Source organism: Antennarius striatus, chromosome 13 (assembly GCF_040054535.1).
Source record: "Antennarius striatus isolate MH-2024 chromosome 13, ASM4005453v1, whole genome shotgun sequence".
NCBI classification, from domain to species: domain Eukaryota; kingdom Metazoa; phylum Chordata; class Actinopteri; order Lophiiformes; family Antennariidae; genus Antennarius; species Antennarius striatus.
In genome coordinates this window covers 9279431-9295904 of record NC_090788.1, presented here as the reverse complement: position 1 = coordinate 9295904, position 16474 = coordinate 9279431, and the positions used below count along the sequence as shown (strand labels likewise).

Sequence of the window (16474 nt, the reverse complement as noted above, 5' to 3'; positions counted from 1 at the left end):
TTTACTCCCATGTTCCTCATTTTGACTCCTGTGTTTCCTCCTCCTTGGGGGTTCAGTCATGCTTGATGAGTCGGTGCTGGAACTAAAAACCTAATGGCGTGAACAACTTTAACACAAGCAACCTGATAATCAAGTCATCACATGTCCTAGTTATGTGTCTATAAGATGAACAACTGTGACAAGTCGATGTGTGAAGTGGTCAGCAGTGAGCTCCAAATGAAGAAATGTCCACAGCTGTCAGAGAAAATTCAAATCCTGACATTGCCTGCCTATTGCTGCTTCAATAACAGAGCTGAGACACACAATTACAGTAAATCCGAAGACACCCAGAGAGCAGTGCAGTGGTTTTTGAATGCACAGTGCATTAAACCCTTGTGCTTCATTGATATCTTTCCATTTGAAAGACTTAAAAACATAAAAAAACTGCACTAAAAAGTCCCCGACTCCTGCATAGGACACGAGACAAACTCACTGTAGCATGTACAATTTGTATTATATACACATTCTCCAGTCAGAAAGACATGACCCCGACATTCCTGTTCACGCTGCTTATATATATTGCAGAAAATTAATACTGAACCCTCTGGGGCATTCAGATAGAGCCACTGTTTGGTCTCTTGCAGAGTCCATGAAGAAAGAATGGAGCAAAGCCAGAAGTTTTTGTCAATTAGATGAAAATGCAAAAAGATTTCAAGAGACTAGTACGCAGATCATTTACATCACAGAAATCCTGATGCCATCCTCTTAATGCCATTAAAATCACAACATGCTGTAAAGTCCACTCAGCCATGCATTCAGCATGAGCTACAGTTCAGGTCTTGTTAGCATGTGTATCTTATATTTTAGTATAAAACATGTGAAGGTTGATGAAAGCAAGCCATGCAACATTAAAGAAGTCGAGGACAGAACAATATCATACAGACCCCGTGGCATTTTTTTTATTGTCATTAAATATTAATTCTATTGTCAGTCTGTATTTGTATAGAATTTCCATTTTAATTTCCATCCAAGCTAAATCTTAGGGCACATAATTTTCTTTGGATCTCTGTATTCAAAGTGATCCACCGCAATGACTCATCCAATCACAGCATTGGGATGAAATGCTAAGCAATATTGCATGTTATTTAAAACCCATAATAATTAAATATCTTAAAGAAATAAGTCAGATATTTTTACATACTGACCAATTTCAGTTACATCACTTAATTCATCAAGTGTGTGAACCCAAACATTGCTCCTCAGCTAAAATGTAAATGTTGAAATGTATTCATGTTTCATTGTGAAAAGGATAATGTTCCCTTTATGAGTGCAGCACAGACTCTCATCCCTGAGATGAAGAGTTGAGCAGTGTAGGCACCTGCTCATTTTATCTCCAGTATTTCTAGATAGGACAAAGATCAGTAAAAATACATACAGTACATTCAGTAAACCCAATTAGCAAATAATACTTTAGTGTTTTTGTAGATATTCCATTCCTGCTTGGTGATTGTACTCTTCTAAAACCAACACATGTATGTATGTATGTATGTATGTATGCATCTCGGAGCCAGCGTTTATCATGACACTGATGGGCTACTCATACAAATGAAGAAAAAAGAGCTTTCTCTTTCATTCTGAACACAGCACACACTATAGTAAATTGGGTTTGGATTTAGCAATATTCAGATTATCATTGATTTTTATGTGTATATTTTCATTCAGTAAAAAAATAAATGAATACAACAGCAGTAAGCTATCCCATCCTCTTCTGTCTATCTAGGAACTTTTGTCTTCTGTCAACCGGTATCTCCTCCAAAGAGATGCCGTGGTTGCTTCCCCTGAAAAAACACAATATTTTACAATTTACTGTAAGTTTTAATCACATATATATCTTAAAAGCTGTTCTGCTATTAAACTAGTTAAACTTTTATGCATATATGGAGTAAGTTGTTACCCTTGAGTGTCTGGAGGGATAGGCAGTGGCTTGTGGAAATCTTCCTTCCCTACCAACCAATATGTGTTTTCAATCCCTTTACCCTAGGAACAAATAATCCTTAGCATTCATAAGCTGATACCACACAGTATAGTAGGTATTCATTCTATATTATGACTCATTTCCTTTTCACCTTTAACTCTGTCAGGCCTCTGAGTTGAATCTTGTATCCCAGCTTCAAGCTGTTCAAAACATCAACTGTGTTTTGGCTGACATGGATTCTGTAAGCTGTTAAAAATGAAAAAAAAAAAATCATTATCAATATCAACACATACACACTAAAAGTCTGTTACTGTACTTCTAAATTATATAAAAGCTGTATCTAAGAAATGTAACAGATCAACTTGTCGTTTTTATTTTGTGCCACTAGATGGCAGCACACTACTCGGCCTCAATGTACACCCAAACCAAAAAAAAGAAAAGCTCTGTGATGAGACAGCTGGAGTAGCTTTGCAGAAACACATCTGTTAAATCCAACTCGTGACCAATATCATTTTGAATATAAGATCCCGATGTGGGCCTGATTTTGAGGTTAACATTTCTGTTTTTTGTAATCCAATAATTTGTTTTATTTTTTACTGATGCTCAGAGGTATGTGTATCTGGTTGAGCCATTGTAACATTAATTTTTTTTCAAACTTCATACACACACACACACTTCATACACACACACACACACACACACACACACACACACACACACACACACACACACACACACACACACACACACACACACACACACACACACACACACACACACACACACACACACACACACACACACACACACACACACACGTATAAAACTTGAAAGACTATCCAAAAATATAGTAGTAGTTGACCCTTTGACGTGGCGCAATTCAAGCTTCGGGACAGGAAATTCTACTGTCGAACAGCAGAATGCATCAAATGTGAGGTTTATTTTTAAACACAAGTGTTGCTGGGTATTTAATAATTAGGTAAATATTTCCTTTACACAACTTACGGAAGGCATCTGAGGCAAAGTTGGTGAATGACGACATTTCCACTGAAACTTCAAATTGACCTCTAATTTAGCTGATAGTCTTAAAGGATTAGTGAGGACTGCACACTCAAAGCCCGTTTAGCCTCAGGGAACATGCATACAAGCCACACCTGTTCTCACAAGGACCATGTCAAAAAAAGTTTTAGGAAAAGAGATGAGATCGTCGGGTCTGTAAAGCGATGCGAGACACTCACACAAGCCAGTGCTCTCCATTCGAGATGCTGTGTTTACGGTGTCTCCAAACAGACAGTACCGGGGCATCGTGAGGCCCACCACTCCGGCTACCACTGGCCCTGCAGAAAACACACACACACAGATGGGATGGACTTCAAATGGGGTGTCTTTCTTTAACAAGCAAGATATTACTTCATATATCCTTTTCTGCATCAAAGTTATACTATTTCTTTTTATAATTCTAAAATGAAATATTTGAAAAATATTTGGTTACAGCTCTTTCTCCTCATCATTTGGCACTTCAAATAAAAGTACACAATTCTTCTTTCGATACCAGTAGTGTTTGTGTGATGAAATTCATAGAAAAGAATTGGAAATCCAAAGTATGCAGTGTGTTAAGAGGATGAAAGCGCTCTAAGTGGATAGTGTTTCACTGGTCCAGGAATAAATGCAGACGAGGATAAAGGAGGTAAAAATACCTCCTTGTCTTAGCAGCTTGTGTCGCCGTATTCTTTTTCCTCTGCAATAAGTTTTATTCACTTTAGGATTTCTTTTATGTCATGTCACATGTCAAGCAGACAGGTTCAGAAATGGAGCATCATTGCTTTCCATCATGTCCACAGTATTGTTTATTATGGTTACAAAAGTTGAATACATTTCTCACCAGAGTGTAAGCCAATGCGGATCCTGACTTTGACTTCAGGCATGTGTCTCATCTTGAAGGTCCCAATGCAATGGAGGATGTCCAGAGACATGTTGGCCATCTCAGCTGCATGACGGTTGCCATTCCTGGTGGGGACGCCCGAAGCTACCATATAAGCATCTCCAATAGTTTCCACCTAAGGAAAATAGAAGAGTTAAAAGATGCTCAGCACACTAAAAGCAATCATATTTCATACTGGTCTGAAAATCCAGCCCCCATTTCAGGGGCTGGAGGTCAACTTTATATAGACTGCAAATTCCATTCCGGAGTTTCTTCCTCAATGAGGAAGTTCTTCTCCGCTGCTATCGCTTATGCTTACTCTAGAGGGTCTTGTTGGGTTTCTCTGCCTGTTCAAGGGCTTTGAAATCTCTGCTGATGTGATTAATCGCTATACAAATAAAGGTTGATTGATTGTTTGATTCAACGTGGGAGTTTTATGTGATTGGTTAACAGTACTGGTCACCACCAAAAAAGGAATTATCTTGATTTCAAAAGGAAACACAAAAAATAGAAATAAATAAATAAGAATTTTGTTTAAAAATGAAACAAGACCTTATTCACATCCCAAATTACCAAATTTAAGAAATAAATAACTATCGAATTCATCCTTTCTACCGATGATGATATACGTAGTGAACAAAAGATGCTTTTAAAATACTGGGATTTAATCTGGGCCCAACACAGCACAACATATTGCTGACCTTGTAAACATCATGCAGTCCTATGATGGCATCAAAGAGTGTGTAGAGGTCATTGAGAAGGTCGACCACCTCGATGGGATCGCTCAGAGCTGAGATGGTGGTGAAGCCCACGATGTCACTGAAGTACAGCGTGACCTCTTGGAAATGCTCAGGTGTGACGGGTTTGCCTGTCTTCAGCGCCTGTGCTACAGACCTACAGAAGGAAGATGATGAGCGTCAGACCTTTAAACAACATTCATCAGCTCTGTCCTATGTCAAAATGCCATCTCTGACATCATTACAACGTAGTGACGGCGTGGCAAGACTCTCCTCTCAATAAGAAGCTTAACAGAAGGAAGTTCATTTCCTTTGGAAAATGGATGTGGGGTTTTTATGCTTTGATTGGAGTATTATTTTTTCCATTTATATTTGTTTTCATTAAAATAAAACAACAAAAAATCATGAAGGGCACAAAGAAGACAGTTGTGTGTCCTAAAGTGTCCTTGTTGACATCTCGTTGAGACTTGAAGGTGTTTATACAAGACTGACACATCATTATACATACTGACAGAACATCAGTTCCAAAGATGAAGCATGGATGTTAAGGCTTTTGTGGTTGAGTGTTCTTCTGTTATTTATTCTGTTTTAAATGTAAGATCTGAAACTTTTTTTAATGGCAAATTGAAATGAACACCGAATTTGTCTGACCTGAACTGGTTGTTTGATTTGGTATTATTCTAAAGATGACAAGTTCTATTAAACTCAATAACACAGCGAAGACACTGTCTTAGCTAAGTGTCTGAATGACAGCAGTGATGAAGGCTCCAGAGTTCATTGGAGGCTTAGGAGGGTTTAAGAAATTCTGATTAAATGATGCAGCTTTATTAAAGAACACATTAGATTATCATTATGATCATCATGCAGCATTAAAGATTTTTAATAATTTCACAGGTGGGTTTACTTAGCTTATAAAAGTTAAACTTTGAACACAAACAGTTCCACATCTCAGAATGATGTCTAAAAGTAGTACATTATTGATTATTGTCAGCCTACAGTTTTGTTGTGAATTGCATTTGACAATAAACATTGCTTACAATATATTTTGCTTTTTAAAAAAAATAAAATAATTGATATTAACAAGCTAGATTGAAATAAATATCACATTCCCCAAGTCCCTGAATCCAACTGAACAACATATTTGGTATATTCTGGCAGAATATACCAAATGTACGTTTTGAACTGAAATAAATAGTTAAATACTAGTAGAAGAACCCTCTATTATGTCAGGGAGAAACCCCACCGCTGAATCCACCAGTTTCAGAGATGACGACCTCCTTATAGAAGCATGAGGTAATTGACCTCTGCAGAATTCCGAAGACAGATGTTACCACCAAACCTCAATAGACAAACTTCCTCAACTCCACATTCCTATCAGTTGTTGGACACTCACTTGGGCAACATTGCAGCCACCAGTTTGTCAGTTTTCTGTCTCTCCACTTCCAGCTCCTCTGTTCTCTCTCTAATCAGATCCTCCAAGTTGGATGAGTACTGCTCCAACATGCGCAGCATAGAATCAATGATGTTGGTCTTCTTTCCCTTAGTGATGCTCTTGAACTGTTGAATACCAAGAAGGGAAAAGCAAACTCATTTCCATCTTGATGCTTTAGCGTGCAGGTGAAAACGGAGCTGAAACAAAGAATGTTTTCCAAGCGTTCACCTGTTTGAAGATCTCCTCAAAGGTCGGCCTCCTGTCTGGCTCCTCGCTCCAAGATTGTTTTATAACCTGGATGACATCCAGCGGTGCCTCGTCTATTGACACAACAGGTCTGCACAAGGGAGGAGGCTCTTTAATCTTGCTGATGATTTCTGCCAACAGTGCACACAGTTGGAGAAAAACACACAAAAGTGAAGCACAAACAGGAATGCTAAAGTCGGACCAAATATGTTGCAGTGACAACTGAAGTAAACATTTGGAATTTCTTGATTTCTTTATTGCTTAGTTTCATTTTGGTGATGTTTGGGGACATTTTACTCACCCTTGGGAGGCATGTCCAGCATGCAAAAAGGTGCAGAGCGACAGATGACCTCCTGAGCGATGATGGAAAAGCCGTAGACGTCTCCTGAGAAAGTGCCTCTCTTCCTTAGGCTGTGATTTCGCAGCAGCTCAGGTGCCGTCCAAAGTAGATCTTTATTGAAAAAAATGAAACACAGCAATAAATAATGACAGAACCAGTTAAAGTAGGAGGGAAATCTCTGAATCATTTTATTTAAGGAACTCACTCTCTGGTTTTTCCTCATCAATTTCGATGCTTTGGGAAATCAAAATTTGACTGAAGCCATAATCTGTCACCTTCAACACAAAGCGGCCATCTACCACACAATTGCGGGATTTGAGACGCCCATGGATGATGTCACGGTTGTGCAGGTACTTCATTCCCTGAAAGCAGTTGGTTAAAAATGTGTGAGCAATGGTAAAACACAGCCGGGTGTGAAATAAAAGTCAAAGTGGTTGTTCTCTCTCTCTTTCTGTCTCTTACTCGAATCAGATCCATTAACAGGGAAGACTTAAACATCCAGTCGAGACGCACTTCTTCGTTATTGAGCAGATCCTCCAGGCTTCCCCTGCTGCAGTGTTCGGTCACGATACCAAAGATTCCAAAGTCACAGAACAGTCCCAGGAACAGATTGATGTTCTCATGCCTCATGTCTCTCAGCTGATAGGAGGACAATGGACACATTAAGGCTGTACAATCAGGTGTGTGTCACTGATATCTACACATTGGGAGGGGAATATCACTCATCTTGATGAAAATTTTACATTCAAACAATTGTGTAATCACAGATCAAGAACTGAGTGTTATCAACTTCCTGAGACATTTGTTTACCTTGATAAAGACATACTCGGTACTGCTGTTCACACATGACACGACTCTACCAGGACATTTCTTCAACCAAACCCAGTCACCCTGGGATTTAAACAAAGCCCCACGGTTATCATCAAACCAAAGACATCCAGAAAAGTGACAACTGGAGCTCAGTGAACGCATCTTACCTCAAACACAGCAACGTTTGAACTGTCAGGTGTTGAAGCCAGGTAGCTGCGACCCGACACCGAGTGATGAGGTGTCTTCATATCCAGCTGGCTCCTCAAGATGCTCTCATCATTAAGCTTCTGCTCACACATAGAATTCAGAGTTCAACATCTTTACAGGTAAAGAATTTATGTGTATCAGATATTCGCTAAGCAGATTGGAGCAAATAATGTCAAATACTCATCATATTGCAATAATGATAATAATATTTGACATGTAAATAGCCATGAACTAACCCGTTTGCTGATTTGTGTGTTGATGAAGATCAGGTCATCCAGAGTCAGCACTACTTTTGCTGCTCCACTGTTGCTGCCTCCAAAATTTAACCTAATCCTGCCTCTTCTGACAAACAGACGAAACATAATACTATAAGCATTTTTTTGAAATTTACGCAGAACATATATCATTATTTGATATGATCATCTTTACGTACTTGAAACCAGTAAAGAACATGAGTCCTAGACCAAACAACACAATGAACAGCAAGCACAGGAAGAGGAAAGTGGGTGTACTCATACCTTTGGGAAAAAGAAGAAGATTTTGATTTTTAAAAAGTACGTTATTCATAAAAGCCAAATTACAAGGTAATCAAAGAAGAGGAAGAAGAAGAAGACGACGACGACGATGATGACAAAGAAGAGGAAGAAGACAACGAAGAAGAAGAAGACAAAATGCAAAAGTCTGAGATTTCATGGTACTGTAATTTATCTGGTAACACACAAATATTAACTTGCATTTATTTCCTGTGACTACACCTTCATTGTCCTCACCTCCACTGCAGGCAAAGTATGGGCTAAACCAGCAGCCGGAGTCTGAGTAGGGAGTGCTGCCAGCAAAATGGATGGAGCGACCGAGGTATTTCAAACCTCCAGTAAGGCCATCTGTATGAGGAGCCTCCAGAACATGAGTAGAGTAGAGAGAGGAGCCCATGCCACTGTAGTCCAGCACCACATATCGCGCCTGCATGCCTTCGCCATTCCAACCGGCCCTTAAGGGCTGATTGAAGCCTTCAAATTCAAAGCCCCCCCTGCTGTCACCCAGAATCCGACCGCTGACCCAACGACCTCCCCTGGCACGTGCCTGCTCAACAGCCATTGCTGTGAAGTAAATCATGTTGTAGATGGTGGCAAAGAATGGAGAAACCTGGCAAAATGAAGGTGAGGTGATGAGTTCCCGTCTTTCCTCATCAGAAGTGTCGTCTTGTTTATGTATCACTTAATTATTATAGTCTCACCTGCTCTGGTTGGATGCTGCCATGAACTTCATAGCTGTCCTGAGCATCTCTGAAGGCCTCGTAGAAATTGCGTTCTCCAGAGTCCATGGTAATGGTGAGAACGCCATCATAGGCTTTCCGCAGCTTGGTGTCATTGCCTAGTGAGTAATGGTGTGCATCCTTGTAGGGTAGTGGGTACAGCAGGGTGTCATAGGGGATGAACACATAGCCACGGTCAATCAGACGCATATCCAAGGCTGTTGTCAAAAGTTGGTGCTGAGACTGACCACCAATCAGGACAGAAGGCATGCACATAATGATTACTGTGGAGAGAGAGAGAGAGAGAGAGAGAGAGAGAGAGAGAGAGAGAGAGAGAGAGAGAGAGAGAGAGAGAGAGAGAGAGAGAGAGAGAGAGAGAGAGAGAGAGAGAAAGCAGAGCAGAGGATGTTTAAATGCTCACAACATTTGATTGTTTTTGATCATCTGTGCATTTACACCTCACCTCTGACTCTGTCTGCTTCCCGCACTTTTGTCAGGGCTTGGCGAGGCCCATCCTTGTTGTTTTCCATAGTGACTACAGGGTTGACAGGTAAGCCAAGAGCCCTCAGAGAAGAGGCCAGCTCTTGTCCTGTGGCCTTCCACACGTCCGTGTCCTCTGAGATAATGGCCACATGAGCCCAGCGAAAGTACCGTAACACAGAAAAGAGTACACGAGAGGACAGTGGCAATGGCTGCAAGTAGGTGGGATACATCTCCTCTTTATTCATGTTTGGTTTAAGACAGCCCCAGGAAAGAATCCCAACATCCCACTCTTCTGCGTACAGAGCAGCTGAGGTGCAAAACCCTGGGTTTGCAGGGCCGATGAAAGCAGCACCGTAACCGTCCAGCTCGGCAAAGCGAGCAAGAGCTCGGGAGGACTTGCAGTCCTCGTTGATCAGCGTGTAGTCATACCAATAGCCTTTGTTAAGATGGGGGTCCCTATTTATGCGGGTGGTAGCTAAACCGGCCGCCAAGTCTGGGAGGGCTTTCGAGTACAAGAGATCACATGTCCAGGGTCCAACCAGGGCCACCTTAAAAGTGGTTGCCCAGGCTTGACATGGCAGAAATGAGACCATGAGTAAGGGCAGAAGGAACCAGTTCCCCCACCTTCTCCCAGAGCATTGAATAAAGGATGATGGCAGCTGTGGTTTGAATGATGAGGATCCTGTTGACAATGACGATGAAGCTACTAATGGATCAAACAGATTATATTGATCATAACTACTTGTAGCTCCTGTTTGCATACGTCTTTTCCTCTTCACTTTCTTTGAGTTGTGCTGCCATCGTGGGTGGTAGGACAGGTTGTGCAGAAAACGAGGATCTCTGTGACTTGCCATTTCCTCACAAAGCTATTCAGATGCTTTAGAGACAGAGGAGGGGCACGGTTAATGGTTGTTGGTGCGAGGGTGTCTTTGAGGGCAGGGCTGACTCCCTTAGCACTAAGGAGACCTCTAGATGAAAGCTGGATTGGTGATGAGATGACCAAAAGCCATCGCTGCCTCCACAAAAGAAAAAAAAGCAGAAAGAATTAGAACTTTGGTAGCAATAGGATTCAGTGTGAGTTTCCAAAGACTTGTGACACAAGCAAAGACACCTCAAGGCTGAAACAGTCTCCAAGGTACAGACATGATCCCTGACCTGACTGGTTCATCTTGCATTCTAAGTGGAATCTCATCAGTATCCATCTGTCCCTTTGAGGACATGGTGCCCTAAGTGCCAGTGCGCTTGCTTATAGAATTAATGGCATGAGATTGGCAAGCTGATTTGTTCTGAGAGGTCATGGAGTTTTAGAAAAAAAATCAAGCGCCAGTTAACTTTGGACTAAATCTAGGTATAATCAATCAATTTGGTCTTTGTCTCTTTATGTCAGTGGATTTGTAGGTTGAATTACAAAAGAAAGACCAATGGATCCCATTAACATTCACTGAATTTACAAACCTTACAGCTTGATAAGAATTAAGATGGAACATTTCCTAACTTCTAAATACTGGAGTATGCAAAAAATGTCCTCTATCTCTTATTGTTAAAATTTTAGTTTAAACCCTGATAAACAAACCAGCACAGCTGGCCTGAGTCTGTCTGCTGAGGTCTACTTTTTAAAATGGCTGACATGGAGTGCTGAGCAAAAGGCCTGAGCGATGTGGCAGTGGAGAGAGTAGTTTTAATAACAGATAACCCTTCTTGAGTTCAGGGAATTCCAAACTGGAAGAAATAAAATTGTCCCACCAATGTCTATTGATTTATGAAGATGTTTTAAAAGTCTTACCTGTGATCTTTATATAAACGGTCGGCACAAATCTGACTATAATGAATTGTTAACGTTATCATTAAAATCACACGCATATTAATGCGACATTTATTAAATGGAATATCTGAAAACTAAACCAGGCAATAGTAACATTGATACTCTGGCACATTACTATTTTAATATCTTGACATGAGCTCTCAATCTTATCACAATAAACCAATTTGATTGGTTCAAAAAATCTGAGTTAACAACACAGATCACCAGTTAGCCTGATTTCTTTAACTGTCTAACAACTAAAATGTTGCAAGTCAGCAATGACCTACAAGCCTTTCACAGAAACTAAGACTGACATTAGCTTATCGGCAGCTGATAAGTGGAGCACTGACTGATATTCTAGCTTTGTTCTGTCTATTCTAGCAGCTTAAAATAATAAAAACAGGTCAATTAAATCCTTTTAAATCCAATTAATCTTTCATTTTTGAGACGATTGTTGCTGTTGGAACACTCATTGGAGTAACTACTGCAAAGAGATTTGAAGGCTTCCTTGACACTGTGTGATGGATGTTCACATAAACAAAATTAAACATGTATTTGCCAGAGTAATGGAAAAGAAATAACAATTAAAATGTTTAAGAAGGGAAAATTCTGACCTGGAGCAGGTTTTCTAAATAGGAAGCATGTCATTGTTGGAGTCTTACGTCGAATAGCGCCATCCATACTATAGGTACGCAAAACATACAGATGTATACAGCAGAAAAAAGTTATTTTTGCGCTGTTGTTGAGGAAAATATCAAGGGTAATCCAAATGGCATGAAAAATAGAAAATATATCATATAAATCAAAATCAAATGATCTCCTCTTACATCCAAGTTCTGAAAGACCATAGTGAACAAATAGATCGAAAAATCTCCTAACTTCCAGTGGTTTAGTCTTGTTTCGGTTCTTGCTGTCCCTGTTTTGGACTGGGACTCACCCCAAACCACACAGAGCAAAGGATGATGTGTGAGAAGGGGTGCACTAAACCATTTTAACAGAGAGATATAGGCAGAGGTAAAGGAAAGAAAAGGGAGGGAAGGACTGGAAAGCTTTGACTTCTCAGTACTCTTTAGCTTTTAATCCATGCTAGTGTGGGTAGAGTCCGTGGAGGGGGAGGGCCTGAGGGGAAGAAAAGAAGGTGTAAGAAGAAGGTGAGAACACAGAGATGTTAATTCTGGACGCTGTAAGCTAAGATGCTTGTTTAGAGGAGCCTACAAAATGTAACAAGCTCACAATTATTTTTATAATGCAGTAGGGAGAACTGCGATAAAAAAGGCAGCTAACATTAAGCTTGGGCTGATTTACTGTCAGCAAAATGTCCTGCTGTAGCCACAAAAAAGATGTCATAGGAGGAACTCTGGTCATTACTTAAAGGAGTCAGGATGTATTTATTTTAATTGAATAGCAACACTCAGAGTCCATGAACTTTGACTTTGAATAAAAGATGGATTTTATTTTTTCCATCATTGCCAATTGTGTATTTTAGCAGTGATAAGTTCTACAATTTACTTCTGTAAGCTATTAATAGTCTTTGGCCAGAGCAGGAAAATAATTTATAATGCTCCCCTTAACAAAAGCAAGGAAACATTTTGCAGGGCAAGCAATCACTGAGGCTACCTTAAATGACAGAACTGCATGCATTAACCCAAGGCTTGATGGTAGTGCAGTGATTAAGGCACCTGCATCTGTAGCCTCATATAACCCTGGTACCAGCTCAAATCCTTTAGAGACCTGCTTCTCTGCTCTTTTTCATTCTCTGTTGATGAAACTAAAGATGCCAAAAAATTTACTTTTACAAAAAATTGTAGCATATTTCAGGTCGGATATGTATGTAACTATTTCTTAAATAAATAAAATTAAATAAATTAAAGCGGCAGACTGCTGTCACACAGCGCCTCCACAGAGAGGCTGAGGTCCTCCTTCGTGCCCCGTGCCATCAGGGGGTACAATGACTCTCTCAGGAGGAGCGGGGGAGAGGTGGCGAGGTCAGCACGCAGTTGAATGGATTTAATTTAATTTTATACTGTTTATATTTTAATTTTATACTGTTATATTTTGAATTTTATACTGTTTATATTTTTAATTTTATACTTTTTATATTTTAGTTATAGTTTAGTATATAAGTCCTGTTAGTGCTGCATGTGTCTGTTAGTGTAGTGTATGTCTTGTGGTATGTCCTGTGATGTCAGTGTTTCTTTTTCTCCTGGTGTTTATCCAGTATTATTCGTTATGTAATGCCTGAGCAGTGGATACGTACAATTTCCTCCGGGATTAATAAAGTATCAATCTTAAATATCCTCAGTCTCACTCCTGATAAATGTGCAGAAAATGATAATGTTAAATAACAGATAAATAAGTAAGTCCAATTTTATTCAGATTATCTGTGCTTCATGCAGCTCCTGACAGCTTGCAGCCTCCATCCTTCCACAAAATAAATTCTTTGAAAAAAAGGTCACAGAGAAAGTGTGAACATGAGCATCAACAGACAGACAGAAAGAAATGCTAATAAAAGCATAAGAACTATGTGACCGGGAGCTGGAGGGACAAAAATATCTTGTAGTAAGCCACTGAAAATCTGCTGCTGCTCTGTTGACCTGGCAGCATTATCAATGCAGCGCTACAGCTGGAATTTAAGCTTAGGGAGGAAAGGGAAGGTCCTTTGCAAAAATGTCTAAGTACAAGGTCCCCTAAAACAATACAGCAAAAACATTTATTTTAATCTGCAGTGCATTTTATAAATGTGAAGATGGTCTTTTGCACATGAAAGAATGAGACTAAAACTATATGTATGTTCCTGTTTGCCCTGTTCGCCACATTGATAACGCCCTTGTTGAAGTTATCAGATTAGACAGGTGAGTCTGTGCTTAACTGATCTGCTGCCTGCAAGCCTCTTAGTGGTATGGCCAACAACACTGGTAGAGATCACTTCACAGCAAGGTCACAAGAGCAAAGAACCCACTAGCTGCAGGGTCAGCACACTGCAAGGTGCTGACGTTTCGAATTTGTTGTTAGCTCTAAATGTCATTAATCTGCATTCCAAACATCTAAACACAGTCTTGCAGGCAAATAATCTAATAGTATTTCAGTGTTGCTATACAAGAATTGACTTGTTTTGCAAAAAATATGTGGAAAATGACGGCTTTCAATGGACACATATAGATTTGGTTGTGTATGGAGTATTCAACCCTAAATGAACTTGATTTAGAATCGCAATACTACATACGAAATCTGTCTACCAGCTTCATACTAGCGTGTGATTGACTCCATGACAGCAAAGACTGCCATGTGATTTAATGATTTATAAGTACATCTCTCTCAGAATTGATGTTCTTAGTGAAAGCAGAGACATGAGGGTTAATTAATTAAATGCAGATAAAAACCCTGGATGGAGAAGCTTAGACACTTGCCTTCAACTTGACCCCGTAGTTAGGTGAATTATTTAGGCCACCTACCACAGCTGACATCACTACTGTTCCTCGGATCACAGGGTCACAGCCTTGTGAAAGCAAGGTATTTTCCCTGAACAGTATTTTGAGTGTAATTTAAAGTGTGTGTTGTGTAACAGGGAATCTTCAGATGCTATTTTAGTCACTGGGGACATTTTCCTCTTAAATGTTCTATGTAAAGTAAAGCAGATTTTAATAAAAATCCAAAAAACAAACAAACAAACAATTTTATATATTGCTTTGCAAAACAAATAACCCTAACCCTAACCCTAACCCTGAATCCCCAAAACTACTAGAAAATACTACTTCATATTTTGCAGTGGATACTAGGATACTAGATTTTTTTAGAGTTTTTTAAAAATTTCTTTTTTGTATTACAATGAAAAACAAAAAGATCCCCATCACTATTCCTTATCAAACTCATTCAACTATGGCCTCTGGCATATCCTTTTGCAAGTGACATTGAATGTGACTGATATCTCAGCTCCTAATCTTTTGTCTTGATATTTAAAAATGGATTGAATGTAGAAAAAAAAAAAATTAAATACAATTTCAAAAATGCTGATTCAGAATTTCATTTGCTCAATTATCAAGTTTAAAGTGAGCAGGTCTTCCTCTGCCTCTCTCCAGGTAGAGCAGAGAGGCGCACTGCATTTACACCACCATCTGGTGGTTTAAAGCTAAATTACTGCTGTTTCCCCATCTCAGACAGGAAGACGCTGTTTCTTCTGTCTTTCTAGTTTACTTGCCCACTTGCTTGAGATTTATAGTTGCAAATGTCTGCAAATGGCACAAACTAAAATTTGCACAAAAATAATAGCAGCCATGAAACTGGATTGCGTCTCAAATATACGGCAAACTCTGAATATTCCCCAACTGCTGATCTCTTCCAAGTTATAGTACATATAGTACAAGTCTAATCTAATACAGTATCATATTTTGTAATTTCTATGTGTTTCTAAACTGGGACCGGGGTCAATTTATCACTTCCCACCCTAGCTTGACATGGCCCATAACACTAATCCAACTACGTTGCGAATGCACTTTTGCTCAGATCATGTGTGTCTGCAAGGGACAAATAAAGTAAAGTTACAAAATGTACCTCTTATTTATTTGTGTGACACAAAATACAGGCTGCACAAATGTCTTATTTTATTCTCTTTGTTTTGTGTTCAACATTTTGATAGTATAAAGGCCCCAGAGACCTTCAAATTTAAATATTTTATGAATCAAACTAGTTGATGAGAAAACAACACAGTTAAATATTTTTCTCTTATTGTAGGATATGCATTAACATTATTATTATTCTTAATAATATTATTATTAACAACAAACATTCAAAATATAATTTGAATGTTTGTTGTTGGTATTGCATTTGATAAATATGCTAGATGTTGAGATGAAAGGCCCTTACAGTGAGTCCCAAACATACGTTCATTGGTTTGAAAATGACCTAAATATACCACAAAGAACCTGCTGCAATGTTATGTAAGTAGTAGAGAGTTTCTTTTTGTCATTACACTGATTCTAAAGTCCACAACATCTCTTTAGCTTCATTTCATTTGCTTTATTTTAGCATTTATTTGCAGGCAGAAACATTTAGCTCAGTACTTCAGTAATGGTTAAAACAATTCACTAACGTGTGGTTTAAGATGTAGTCAAAACAGTTATGATTTCTATAATGAATATCTGATTAAAGTTGATCGTCAAAATTATGATGATACTTTCATATAGCTGTAAATTCATATAAGTATTTCAATTATTGATTAAGTGAAACAAATATAGCAAACAATTTGCCAATCAATGAAAACTTCAATAATTTATAACGTACATAATGTCTAACAG

The 16474-nt window shown here is 39.1% G+C and overlaps 1 protein-coding gene across 1 annotated transcript; it reads right to left on the bottom strand.

The window, feature by feature from the left end:
- Positions 1–449: 449 nt before the first annotated feature.
- On the bottom strand, positions 450–11871 carry gucy2d (guanylate cyclase 2D, retinal). The gene is made up of 20 exons (XM_068331172.1): positions 11798–11871; positions 10125–10394; positions 9363–10064; positions 8882–9183; positions 8418–8790; positions 8081–8165; positions 7884–7989; positions 7608–7727; positions 7441–7521; positions 7093–7269; positions 6836–6992; positions 6592–6741; positions 6273–6421; positions 6006–6169; positions 4577–4769; positions 3837–4011; positions 3193–3291; positions 2106–2200; positions 1934–2016; positions 450–1817 (listed from the first exon to the last, which is right to left on the bottom strand). Exons 2-20 carry the CDS (start codon positions 10234–10236, stop codon positions 1733–1735), a joined length of 3408 nt encoding a protein of 1135 aa, XP_068187273.1. The 5' UTR covers positions 10237–10394; positions 11798–11871; the 3' UTR covers positions 450–1732.
- Positions 11872–16474: the final 4603 nt, after the last annotated feature.